This window comes from Populus trichocarpa, chromosome 14, assembly GCF_000002775.5.
Source record: "Populus trichocarpa isolate Nisqually-1 chromosome 14, P.trichocarpa_v4.1, whole genome shotgun sequence".
Lineage (NCBI taxonomy): Eukaryota > Viridiplantae > Streptophyta > Magnoliopsida > Malpighiales > Salicaceae > Populus > Populus trichocarpa.
In genome coordinates this window covers 9544504-9557697 of record NC_037298.2, presented here as the reverse complement: position 1 = coordinate 9557697, position 13194 = coordinate 9544504, and the positions used below count along the sequence as shown (strand labels likewise).

Here is a 13194-nt window from a genome sequence, read left to right as displayed (position 1 = left end):
TGAATTTTTGAGTTTGTTCACTTCACGCTACCTATAAGTCAAACGCTACTTTAAATTTAAAAAGTATATGCAGGTGGGTTGGAGAAACAATATAGAGTTAAAGCATATGTTTTTTTTACGGTCATGTAGTGTTTTTTTTTTTTAAAAATTAATTTTTTTATTTTAAAATGATTATTTTAATGTTTTTTATTATTATTTTAATATACTAATATAAAAAATAAATTAAAATTTATTATTTTAATATATTCTCAAATAAAAAATATTTTAAAAAATAACTAACTAACTTAAAAATATGTTTGTTTAATGAAAACCCCAATTTCCACTAAAAAAACAATTTCCATTATAATATTAAACTAGCTTAAGGATTGACTTTAGTCTTTTTAGGTTCTCTTATAAAATTTATTGATTTTTATTTTTATTCTTTAATATTTCATTATTTTTTAATTGGTCTTCGTGCTTTTCTTTTCATTTTCTCTTACGTGGGGTTATTTCAATCCCAACTTTGCTATAATTTTTCTTCATTACTTTTTAAAAAAAAATGAATTTCTTTTTGTTTCTGTCATAACCTATTTTTGTGTTATTCCTCAATTCACATTTTTTCCTCTCTCTTAAAAAAAAATATAATACAAAAAAATCAAAAAAATATTATCAAAAAATATAACAGTGAAAAGAGGATGTCAGAACGCTCAGAAAATAGGCAAAATTTGGCTGGGGAGGTTTAAAAATACAAAAATTAAAATTCGGCAGTATTTTATTGATTGATGATAGCCCTGTTGACAAAGAAAATTCAATTTGAGGAAGAAAAGTCCAAAATTAGATGTTGGTGGACTCAATTAAATTATATTGAAGGTTTAATTGAATTTATGGAGGGTTTGATTGTAAGAAAAATTGATTTTGGAGTTAATTTGGGCTTTAATTGGAAACAATTAAAGTTTTGGGGTCGAATTATAATTTTTGAGAGTTAATTTGGTCAAATCAGGGCTTAATTGCATAAATATTGAAGTTTGACCAATTAGGGACTTAATTGAAGAAATCCGAAACCAAGGACCCAAATGCAAAACGCGCTTAAATTGAAGAATTGGCTTGAAATCTGGCGCAGTTTTCATTTAAATGAAACGGCGCGTTTTAAGCAAAACGACGCCGTTTCATGCGGTTTTCAAACAAAGAAAAAAAGAAAAAGAGAGAGAGACGAAACGATGCCGTTTTGAGGCAGCATTGTTTCTTCTTCTTCTTCCCCCGAACATGCAGCAGGGGAGGAGACGTTTTTGTTTTCTTCTCTTTGTCTCTTCCTCTCCTTCCCACGTGCTCTGCCACCCACCTCATGATGAGATGCCCGAGCAGCCGTGCTCCGCAAGCAACGCCTCCATTAGCCACCACGGCCGGCGTCGTGGCAGAGGTGGCAACGTGCGCCACATGCACGCGGCGATGGGACGAGGCAGGGTCGACCCCCCCTGCCCCTATAAATACCAACCGAACGCAAGGGAAAAAAAAAAGAAAAGAACGGCAGAAAACAGGGAGGGAAACCGACAGTGTTGAGAGAGAAGGAACCGAAACAGTAGAAACCAAAAACCGGGGATATCGACAGAGAGACCGAGAGAGGCAAACAGAGAAAAGGAAGAAAAAAGGACAGAAGGAGTGAACCAGAGTGGCCTGGTGTCCCTACGCCGTGGAGAAGAAGAACCGCCGCTGTCATCGGGCTTCTCAGTAACCGCCACCGAGAACAGTCGCCAGCACCACCGTCAGCTCAGCCATCCGAGATCATCGCCTAAGGTAAATTCCCTTCCCCTCCATAGCCGCTGGTCATTAGTCATCTTCTTGCTTGCAGAACGTGCACTGTGCACGTTCTGCATGCAAGAAGAAATAATTAGTCGGTTACTGTGCTGCGCACAGTAACCGGCTAATTAATTAACTGGTTACTGTGCTCATGCACAGTAACCATTCATGGTTTTTTTTTGTTTTTCTTTGGGCTGGAACATCAGCCCAGCCCACGCGACTGGGCTGAGTCCAGTCCATTTCAATTTTTTATCTATTTATTTGTTTTTCTTTTCTCCTTTTTGTTTTGTGTATTTTTTTTATTATCTATATATTTTTTTTTGAAAGTTGTGATTTTCGCATGGATTTTTCTACGTCATTTCGACTAATATTGGTCTGTATTTTTATATCTTAAAAATACAAATTCGGTATTAAAAATACCCGGTTTTCAAAAAAAACAAAAAAAAAACTTTTGTTTTCATGCATACGGCCAAGTCTCTCAAAGCTAAAAAAATCATATCATATTTTTATACAACAAAGAAAACTTTAAAAATATATATTATTTTAGCATGCATTTTGGCTTTAATAACCAGTTTATTAAAGTCATGAGAACTTTGGCCAATATTTCAAAAAATAAAAAAAAATATTTTGTTTTGTTTTAATGTCTGGGATTACGAATTTATACGTAAAACGTAATCCTGATATTAAAAAGGTAGTTCTTTTATAGACATTAGATCGGTTAAGTTTCGCCTCATAGGATAAGAACCTCCTTACTGAGGAGGGCTTTTCTTGAACCATAGACGGACCAACATGATAAGATTTTAGATTTTTTTATCAGACAATAAAACAATGCAGCTTACCTTAGGTAGGGCGTATTTGGGGTGCTAATACCTTTCCTTTACGCAACCAGTCTCCGTACCCAATCTCTGAGACCAGTTAGGGTTCCTAGTGACCAAAATACTAGGTGGCGACTCCCATTCCATTTTTCACCGCTAAGAGACAAAGAATTCCTTGTCTCCCCACATTTACCAGATATATATCCATTACATTGAGGGTGGACGATCGCCACGACGCCGCACACGTGCGACAGTTTCATTGCTAAATTTTTTTTATATATATAAAAAACACATTAAAAAATATGTATTTTCATTACATAGCTATTACAATACTTAAGTCCGATGGTAAACTTTAATTGCTTTTTTTATAAAAAAATAAAATTGGAAGGCAACCATGAATTGTTTTTACTGTAGAAATTGCTACATAGTGGCATGTAAATCCCTTAAGGCATATAGTATAAAAAGACATATCGTATAACTAAGCAAAATTTGAATTAATCCAAAGCATGCAAATTCTTGTTTAGGAAAAAGGATGAACTCCATGGATTTTAAAAGGGGGCACGAATCTCATCATCATCAATTTTGTAATCAAGATTGAGAGATTAATCGATCATTTCTTGACCCTTTCATGTCCATCACAATTCCACTCAAAACAATTGCAGCCATTGATTTTCTTCTTCAAAGCTCCACTAATATCACCAAAGCTTGCAATTTCTGTAAGACCACCATCCTTTTCTCCCGCCAATCTCTCTATGGAGTGTTTAGGGGTGAGTTTCAATATATTTATTTTATTAAAATTAAAATTTATTTTTACTTTAAATTATTTTTTTTAATATTTGGATTGTTTTGGTTTGCCGATGTTAAAAATAAATTTTTAAAAATAAAAATAATATTATTTTAATACTTTTTAAAATAAAAACTTTAAAAAATAATTGCTAATATATTTCTAAACACTATTTTATACTCTCTTTCCCACAAATTTTCAACAACTTTTCTTTCTCTTGATTTTCGCGAACAATCTTGCCATGGCTTTGCGAAAGGAAAAAAATAATAAAGTAAAACTTTTTTTTTATTTTTCTCTCACTTAAGACGTACCCATTTGTGATTGATGGCTAATATGTTATGAAATTATGGTGGTGGGAGGATTTGATATTCTTTGCTTGTTACCTTTTATGAGTTTTGCTTAAATCGAGACAAACTATTCTACTTTGCATTTTTTACGTTGCTCTTGTCAAATATGGTGTTTTTAGGTTTGATATTTTAAAAAGGGTTAATTATAAAAAAAATCTCTCATGGTTTGACTGCATTCTCACTATTTTTTATGTAGTTTTTTTTTTTAAAAAATACATTTTATATTATGGGTTTACATATTAAATAACAACTTACATTATTAACCTTGCACGCAAAAAAATAAAAAATAAAATTTAAATATTTACAGGCTTATTATTATATTCAATTTAATTTTTTAAAAATCCTGAAAGCCTTTGATTTTTACCCTAAAGCTTAAAAAGAGAGATTGAAGAAACAAATGACATCCAAAATGGTATTAAAGAGAACTTTTATCAAACATATCGTGGAGACAGATTTGTGGTCAAATTCATGGCCGAAAAGAAATTGAAGAAATAAATCTACGAGGATCAAGAGCTGTAACAACAACACAAATCTAACAAAACTATGCGAAATTAACACAACTCTATCATAAAAAAGAATGAAAAAGTTAGTTTAACAGGGCAATTCGGATATCAAACACAAACCCAATCCGATAAAAGTCTCTATAAGCTTTGGGTTGACCCGATCTTGCTCCTCTCCTTTGAATATGCGTATATACACTCTCTCCTCATTAGTTGAACTAAATGAGTATTGTGTCCCTCTCAACCTGCAAAGAAAACTAAGCCAACCAAAGAAAAAAATTATCATAATATGTATATAGTATTTGAGTTGGAGATGATGAAGACGTGGGTTAAAAAGAGGTTCTAGAGTTGAAAAAACAAAAGCGCCGGTGGTAGTATTAAACAGAGGTTACGAAGACTTATAAGGAGATCAATTCAAGGACAGAACAGAGCACCACCAACCTAATCAGCTTAGAGTACACAAATTCTAATTTTTATTTTTGAAAATAATAATCGTGAATATTATTTTTAATGTCAAAATATGATAGTGATAAAATCAAGGAAGAATATAGGAAAATATTTACAGTAAAAAACTAGGTTTGGGTCCATTTCAGGAAGGAGAAGGGACGAGGATAGTGGTTTGGATTTAAAAAAAAAAAATTCAATGAAAAAGTTATAATATTTAATTCAATATAAAGTCTTTTTACTCAATAATTAAAATATAATATCGATACTACAAATATTTTGAATTATTCTAAGTGAAAAATAAAATAAAAATCTTCACGACATTTACAAATAGACTTTATAATTTATATAAATACCAAGTAATTATCTTTCAAGCTATGAGGAGACATGAGTGCAGAGAAGCATGGGATCCCTGGCTTTGAGGTTGGTGTTCGTGGCGACGCCCATTTGATAACTGCCGTTAGCTTCCCGAACGTTTAGTTTCTACGACACCGGCAATTAAAACAGATCACAGAATGAAGGACCTTCCGTTCGAAAAGCAACGTCGTCATAGCTTTTAAACTAGAATTGTGGGGCTCCAATAGAGGAGATCCCCTCAAAAAATTGGCGTATGCCGTTATTTGCGGCGTGCACACGGTATTCTTTAGTAAAAGGCGAAAGAATAGTTCGCTCTGTGCTCACCGCGCGGCTGCGTGGTTTTGAACGAAGAATGTGCTCATTTATATAGCAACTCCTCGCGTGCTGGAGTTTCTCTTTAGGCGATGTGGGACATTCTCTCTAACGTTGCCAAAAACCTCGTGATACTTTATGTTTCTTGTGTCACTTCGTTCCATGAGCTTCAATGAATGTTTTTCTTCTTCCTGGGTTTTTACTATTATTTATTTTGTATATCTAATTTTTATTTGTTTTTTATTATCATGTGTTTGTTTTTTATTGATTTTTATTTTAAATTTTATCACTATCATTTTATTAAATTTAATTTTTATATCAAACTTGATACTCCTTATTATGATCTTTTTATCCCCTTTTACTAATTAGATTTTGAATTCAATTTTATCCCTAATTATTTAATTTTAACTTTTTTTATGTTGAATTTGATTTTTATTGTTTATCGTTGTTTGTTTAGTTTTGAATGCTTTTTTTGTTGTATTTTTTTCCCAATTTAATCCATTGATATTTTTTTAGTTGATGATTTTTCTTCGTTGTTTTTTGCTCTTATATAGGTTTAGTCTCGGTCTTATAACCAGTTTTAGATCCTTTTATAAAATTGATTAATTTTCAGTTTCATCATTCAACATTTAATTTTTTTTAATTTGTCTTCATGCTTTTTTTTTCATTTTCTGTTATGTGAGGTTATCACAATCCCAGATTTGCTAGAATTTTTCATCATTGTTTTTTTTTTAAATTATTTTTTTTTGTTTCATTGCTAAATTTTTATTTATTTATATAAAAAACACATTAAAAAATATGTATTTTCATTACATAGCTATTACAATACTTAAGTCTGATGGTAAACTTTAATTACTTTAATTTTTGTTTAAAAAAAGGGATGAACTCCATGGATTTTAAACATGAAATTTTATTAAAACTTTTGAATTGCATTTATTTCAAAGTACTCCAACCAAGATGTATAATTTTATTATATATTATGAAAACTCATAGTAGAATTTTCATTTTTAAGCCATGTCATGTAATTTAAAATTTATGGACAACTGAATCGTATGATTACAAATTTAATTTTAAATTAAAAAAAGAGGAATAATGGCTCAATTATGATTAAGAAAGATTTTAGTTTGTTCAAAGGTTAATAGAACGACCAAATAAAGGATTTTATTTATACATGATTTTTATTATTATTATTATTAATATGGGTGTCTGAGTCAGCTTGCGTATACCTTAACTAATTTCACGGACCCTAAAATTAACGATTATATAAGTCTCTAGTAGCCCTGAAACTTGTAGAACTCGAACTGCTGATCTCTAGAAAACAAACTTAAAATTTAACCAATTAAGTAAACCTATTTATACACGAAGTTAATACACAAGTAAATTACCTATCCCTCGAATATTACAAAATTATACAATCCACCTTACAATTCAATAATTTGATAAAACCATCTTCTATATTTAAGTAATTATTAAAAAAAACTCATTTTTATATCCAAATGCCCTTGATATTTATGAAACCACCCCTTTTAACATTAAGGAATTTCTAAAAACATCAAGAACATTTTAGATATTAAAAAGTGTTTTTATAATATCTTTTCATCTTTAATCAAACATAACCTTAAAAAATTATCTGATGGTTAGATAATTTAAGGAGTTCAAATTTTGTGATTAGTATTTAGGGGGGCTTCATATATCCTTATTGTGAAAAAAATTCTCGAACCAGTTAGATAACATTTTTTTTATATATACAAGAATGGATAGAATTTTCTTTATAAGAGTGACAATTAATTATTGCTAGTATATTATTATCTCTAATGTCCCAATATGAAGCGAACATGTTGGTTAATTTTCATTTTTAATAATTTTTTTTATTAAATAACAGAATTACTTTTATATTTTTAGAGAAATTTACTAAAAACATACCATGTATAGCAGTTTTCCTTCATACTTTAAGTTAGCATTTAATTACTATCTCAGAACATAAAAAATAAAGATAGTAGAAACAAGATATAACAAGATATGGAAACAAAATCATGTTTGATAGCAGTGTATAAAACATGATGACTATCTCTGTATTTTGTTTAGTCGATGTTACACAAGGCAAAATAAAATATAAAAAAGTTTATTTTATCCTTACTATGTATTATTGTCAAACTTATATATTAAGAAAATAAATAAATATTTTTTATTTTAATTTAGATTGAGTGGTGAAATTAATAATTATATAATAAATCTAGTTATAAAACTTGGATCGATTGACGGGTTGACCCAAGACTTGAGACTCTGTCGACCCAGAGCCTGGACCCATCCATGTTTTTTTAAAAATAAAATTAACCCCGACTTGACTAGATCAAAAACCCAGGTTGACCTGTAATCCTGGATAAAACCTAGCCAAGACTTGGGTAAAAAATTCATTGACTTTATTTTGGAAAATTTGTTTTTGGCCAAAATGACTAGATCATTTTTTTAAAAAATATTGGTTAATCTGGGTTGAACCTTTCGATTAGTGACCTAGGTTTTGTCTCAGGTCAATCTTTGAATTGAGTTTTAAAATTATAATAAATGATTATCTTTATTTTTACATGTTTTAGTTTGATAATTTTGAAATTATAAGTTTCTTACAATGACATTTTAAAGAATGAAATAATAAATATTGTTTTAACAGACTTGTCCCTTTTATACCTCTTATTTTGAAAATACATAAATTCACTCAAAAATTATCTCAATAACAAATTTATTTTTATAAATCTTTCTTTATCTCTTCAACCAAATATTTTTATGTTTATGTCTCTACTATCTTTATCTTTTATGTTTAAGAACAATAATCAAGGATTACCTAAAACAAATTACACGTGACATTGATTTTACTTTGCATATTAAGTCCTAAATCTATAAACTTAGTCAAGATTTTTTTTAAAAAATATTATATATTTACCATTATATCTATTTTAATACTTCAAGTGCCCTTGTTAAAAATAAACAAAAAAATTTACCTCGGTTCTTATATAGTTTAGTTGTTGTTTTCCTCAATTGTTTTTGTAAATTACAATTCATATCCCAAGTCAATATAATTTTTAAATTTAAATGAAAAGATAAATCAACCCTCAAATATAAAATAGTATAAATACATACAAATAATAGATCAATTAAACAAAATTTCTCTCTTTTCGGATACAATTTCTCCTCTTTTTTTACGACAAACACATATGTTAAAAAAGGCACGAATCTCATCATCATCAACTTCGTAATCAGGATTGAGAGATCAATCGATCATTTCACGACCCTTTCTTGTCCATGACAATCTGACTTAAAACAATTGCAACCATTTATTTTCTTCTTCGAAGCTCCACTAATATCACCAAAGCTTGCAATTTCTCTAAGAACACCATCGTTTTCTCTTGCCAATCTTTTTTAGAGGGTGTTTATAATGGGTTTGAACATGTTTTTTTTGTTAAAATTAAAATTTATTTATGCTTCAAATTATTTTTTTAATATTTGGATTGTTTTGATGTGTCGTTATCAAAAATAAATTTTTAAAAATAAAAAAATATCACTTTAATGTTTTTCCAAGCAAAAAATATTTTAAAAAATAATCGATACCATACTCCTAAACAATATCTTACACTCTATTTGGCACAAATTTTCAACAACAACTTTTTTTTTCTCTTGATTTTCTCAAACAATCTCGTCATGGCTTTGCCAAGGGAAAAAAATAATCAAGTAAATTTTTTGTTTATATTTTTCTCTCACTTAGGACTGACCCATTTGTGATTGATGGCTAATATGTTATGAAATTGTGGTGATGAGAGGATTTGATATTCTTTGCTTGTTACCTTTCATGAGTTTTGCTTAATTCGAGACAAACCATTCTATATTCAATTTCATAACAATTTATATTTTATATTATGGGTTTATATATTAAATAACAATTTACGTTATCAACCTTGCATGCAAAAATAAATAAATAAAAAATTTAAATATTTACAGGTTTATTATTATATTCAATTTAATTTCTAAAAAACCTTGAAAGTAAAGCTTAAAAAGAGAGATTGGAGAAACAAATGACATCCAAAATGGTATTAAAGAGAACTTTTATCAAACATATCGTGGACAGATTTGTGGACAGATTCATGGTAAAAAAGAAATGGAAGAAATAAATCTGTGAGGATCAAGAGCTATAACAACAACACAAATCTAACAAAACTAGGTGAAATTAACAGAGCTCTGTCATAAAAATGGATGAAAAAGTTAGTTTAACAGGGCAACTCGGATATCAAACACAAACCCAATCCGATAAAAGTCTCTATAAGCTTTGGGTTGGATCGATCTTGCTCCTCTCCTCTGAATATGTGTATATACACTCTCTCCTCACTAGCTGAACTAAATCAGTATTGTATCTCTTTCAACCTGCTAAGAAAACTAAGCCAACCAAAGAAAGAAAAAATCACAATATGTATATAGTATTTGAGTTGGAGATGACGAGGAAGAAGTGGGTTAAAAAGAGGTTTCAGAGTTGAAAAATAAAAGGGCCAGTAGTAGTATAAAACAGAGGCTAAGAAGACTTGAAAGGAGACCAATTCAAAGACAGAACAGAGCACCACCTACCAGATCAACTCAGAGTACACAAATTCTATTTTTTATTTTTGAAAATAATGATCGTGAATATTATTTTTAATGTCGAAATGTGGTCGTGATAAAATCAAGGAAGGATATAGGAAAAAAAATTACAGTAAAAAACTAGGTTTGGGTCCTTGGATTTCAGGAAGGAGAAAGGGATGGGGATACTGGTTTGGATTTTTTTTATAAAAAAAATGCAATGAAAAAGTTATAGTATTTAATTCAATATAAAGTTTTTTTAGTCAATAATTAAAATATAATATTGATACTATAAATATTTTGAATTATTTTGTTAATTATTTTTATGTATTTTCAAGTGAAAAACAAAGAAAATAAAACTTCATCACATTTACAAATAGACTTCATATAAATACCAGGAAATTTTGTTTATTTCTTACAGAGGATAAATGTTTTTAGAAGGTTTTGGATTTTACTAAAATATGCCAACAAAAATCTTTTTGATATCAACTTTTAATTATTTTTTAATTTATTTAAATCATGTTAATATTAATTCAAGGTTAAAAAGCTCATGTTAAAAATTTAAAAATTAATTTTTAATAAAATTTTAACCAAAAAATAAGTGAATACATTTTTTCTCTTAAATGTACCAACAATTTTCTAAAACAAAATTTTCCAAAAGTTCTATGCTTGTTGAGCAATCTTCTTTTTACAGGGATGTTTGAAAATAAATTACAATATATATTTTTTATTAAAATTTAATTTTTTTTAGCCACATATTTTAATATCTGTTTAAGAGTGTGGTTGTGTTGGTTGCTTTTCAAAGTACTTTTTACTTGGAAATGTATTAAAATAATACTTTTTATTTTTTAAAAATTATTTTTGATATTAATACATCAAAATGATATGAAAATATCAAAAAATATTAATTTAAAATAAAAAATATAAAAAATTTAATTTTTTTTAAAAACATTTTTAAAATATAAAAACAAATAACATCATAATTTGATTCCGTGTACCTAGACTGCTGTTTGTCAAAGAACCATCTCAACCCAATAGCTTAAGCTATTAGGTGAGGTCTCAGGATATGATTTATATTATTCTCTAACACACCCCCTAATTAGGTGAGGTCCCAGGATATGATTTATATTATTCTCTAACACACCCCCTCAAGTGAAAGCCCTTTGGGCTTGAAACTTGCACAGACCCACATTACCTTGTGCTTAATTTTTATCAAATAAATGGGGATGGTGAGATTCGAACTCGTGACCGCTTGGTCATCAAGGCTCTGATATCATGTCAAAGAACCATCTCAACCCAAAAGTTTAAGTTATTAGGTGAGGTCCCAGAATATGATTTATATTATTCTCTAACACTGTTGAGGTGTGAGTGTTGTGATGGGGCGGCGAGGAGGCAGATGGCGGTGGTGTTAAGGTGATGTTGTCTGGAAGAGAGGTTGTGTTTTTGACAAGAGATAGGACACGCGCATCTTTGTCACATATAAAGTGTAATTTTTGAAAAAAATAAATGTGATCTTGCTAGAAATATTGGATATTCTTAATAATTTTCCGATTTTGTTTTATCAATTAAAAAAAGAGGGTGAGATGGAAAATCACGAGGTAGACTTTTTATTATATTTATAGTTACAAATTGACTTTGACCTTTCCTTTACAGACAAAATAAAAAGAATCCGATTTCCCTTAAACACGCTCTATTCATTTCATCACTGCTCTCTCTCTCTCCTTCTTCTGCTGCCGCTGCTTTTTTTTTTTTTTTGGTTATTTTCTTTTCTATTCCAGTACAGAAAATGGGAGCTAGCAGCGACCCGAATCAAGACGGGTCGGACGAGCAACAAAAACGATCTGAGATCTACACATACGAGGCACCATGGCACATCTACGCTATGAACTGGAGCGTCCGCCGTGACAAGAAGTACCGCCTTGCCATCGCCAGCCTCCTAGAACAGTACCCAAACCGGGTCGAGATTGTTCAGCTGGATGACTCCAACGGAGAGATCCGATCCGACCCGAACCTGTCCTTCGAGCACCCTTATCCACCTACGAAGACCATTTTCATTCCAGACAAGGAGTGCCAAAAACCTGACCTCCTCGCAACGTCCAGCGACTTCCTGCGCGTGTGGCGCATAAACGATGAACAGCCGCGCGTGGAGCTCAAAAGCCTGTTAAACGGCAACAAGAACAGCGAGTTTTGCGGGCCTTTGACTTCCTTTGACTGGAACGAGGCGGAGCCTAGGCGAATTGGGACATCCAGCATCGACACGACATGCACCATCTGGGATATCGAGAAGGAGACTGTTGATACACAGTTAATCGCTCACGACAAGGAGGTATACGACATCGCATGGGGTGGTGTTGGGGTTTTCGCTTCGGTTTCAGCAGACGGGTCGGTTAGGGTTTTCGATTTACGGGATAAGGAGCATTCGACGATAATCTACGAGAGTTCGGAGCCCGACACGCCTTTGGTGAGACTAGGTTGGAACAAGCAGGATCCGAGGTACATGGCGACGATCATCATGGACAGTGCTAAGGTTGTGGTGTTGGATATTCGCTTCCCAACTCTTCCAGTGGTGGAATTGCAGAGGCATCATGCTAGTGTTAATGCTGTTGCTTGGGCCCCTCATAGTTCTTGCCACATTTGTACTGCTGGGGATGATTCACAGGCATTGATTTGGGATCTTTCTTCGATGGGTCAGCCTGTTGAGGGTGGATTGGACCCCATTCTTGCTTACACTGCTGGTGCTGAAATCGAGCAGCTGCAGTGGTCGTCTTCGCAGCCTGATTGGGTTGCTATTGCTTTCTCTACCAAGCTTCAAATTCTCAGGGTTTGATCGAATTTGCTAGGCAGGACTTTAGTTTTTCTGTGTAGAACCTCCGTTGTGGTAAAAAGAAAACGAAAAATAAAAACGCTGAAGTTAGTTGTTGCTATCTGACTGTTCTTTTAAAATCGAACTTCTTAATCTTTTTTTTTTATACTAGTGGTTTGTGTATCTTACTATTATTCTCGTGTCTTTACCCCTTTGATTTGCAAAAATTAGGAAACTGAACCAGCTCGTTCAATAATCTAAAGAAACTTGGACTAGTAGAGTAGTATAAAGGTAATTTGTGGTTCAACTATCAATTGTAGGGTATCGATTAGGAAGATGAAGAGAAGTTGTTATATTGAATTTCTGTTATCTCCTTGGATTTTTGTAGAGGAGGCTCGCAGCTATGGGCTGCTATGCTTTATAGTTTACATGATTTCCTGCATTATGGTCTTTATGCCCCTTC

General features: G+C 31.4%; 1 protein-coding gene, 1 long non-coding RNA gene and 1 other non-coding gene across 3 annotated transcripts; 1 reads left to right on the top strand and 2 right to left on the bottom strand.

The window, feature by feature from the left end:
* Positions 1 to 4129: 4129 nt before the first annotated feature.
* LOC112324081 (uncharacterized) lies at positions 4130 to 5351 on the bottom strand. The gene is made up of 2 exons (XR_002977748.2): positions 5020 to 5351; positions 4130 to 4476 (listed from the first exon to the last, which is right to left on the bottom strand). It is a non-coding gene; the product is annotated as an uncharacterized LOC112324081 (long non-coding RNA).
* Positions 5236 to 5354, bottom strand: LOC112324195 (U5 spliceosomal RNA). Its single transcript, XR_002977943.1, has one exon. It is a non-coding gene; the product is annotated as a U5 spliceosomal RNA (small nuclear RNA).
* A 6277-nt stretch (positions 5355 to 11631) lies between these two features.
* On the top strand, positions 11632 to 12925 carry LOC7466288 (WD repeat-containing protein LWD1). Its single transcript, XM_002321030.4, has one exon. The coding sequence runs from the start codon at positions 11715 to 11717 to the stop codon at positions 12753 to 12755; it is 1041 nt and encodes a 346-aa protein (XP_002321066.1). The 5' UTR covers positions 11632 to 11714; the 3' UTR covers positions 12756 to 12925.
* The last annotated feature ends 269 nt before the right edge of the window (positions 12926 to 13194 follow it).

Excerpts from the sequence above, each read along its gene's own strand:
- LOC7466288 (XM_002321030.4), top strand. The coding sequence starts at position 11,715 with ATGGGAGCTAGCAGCGACCCGAATCAAGACGGGTCGGACGAGCAACAA.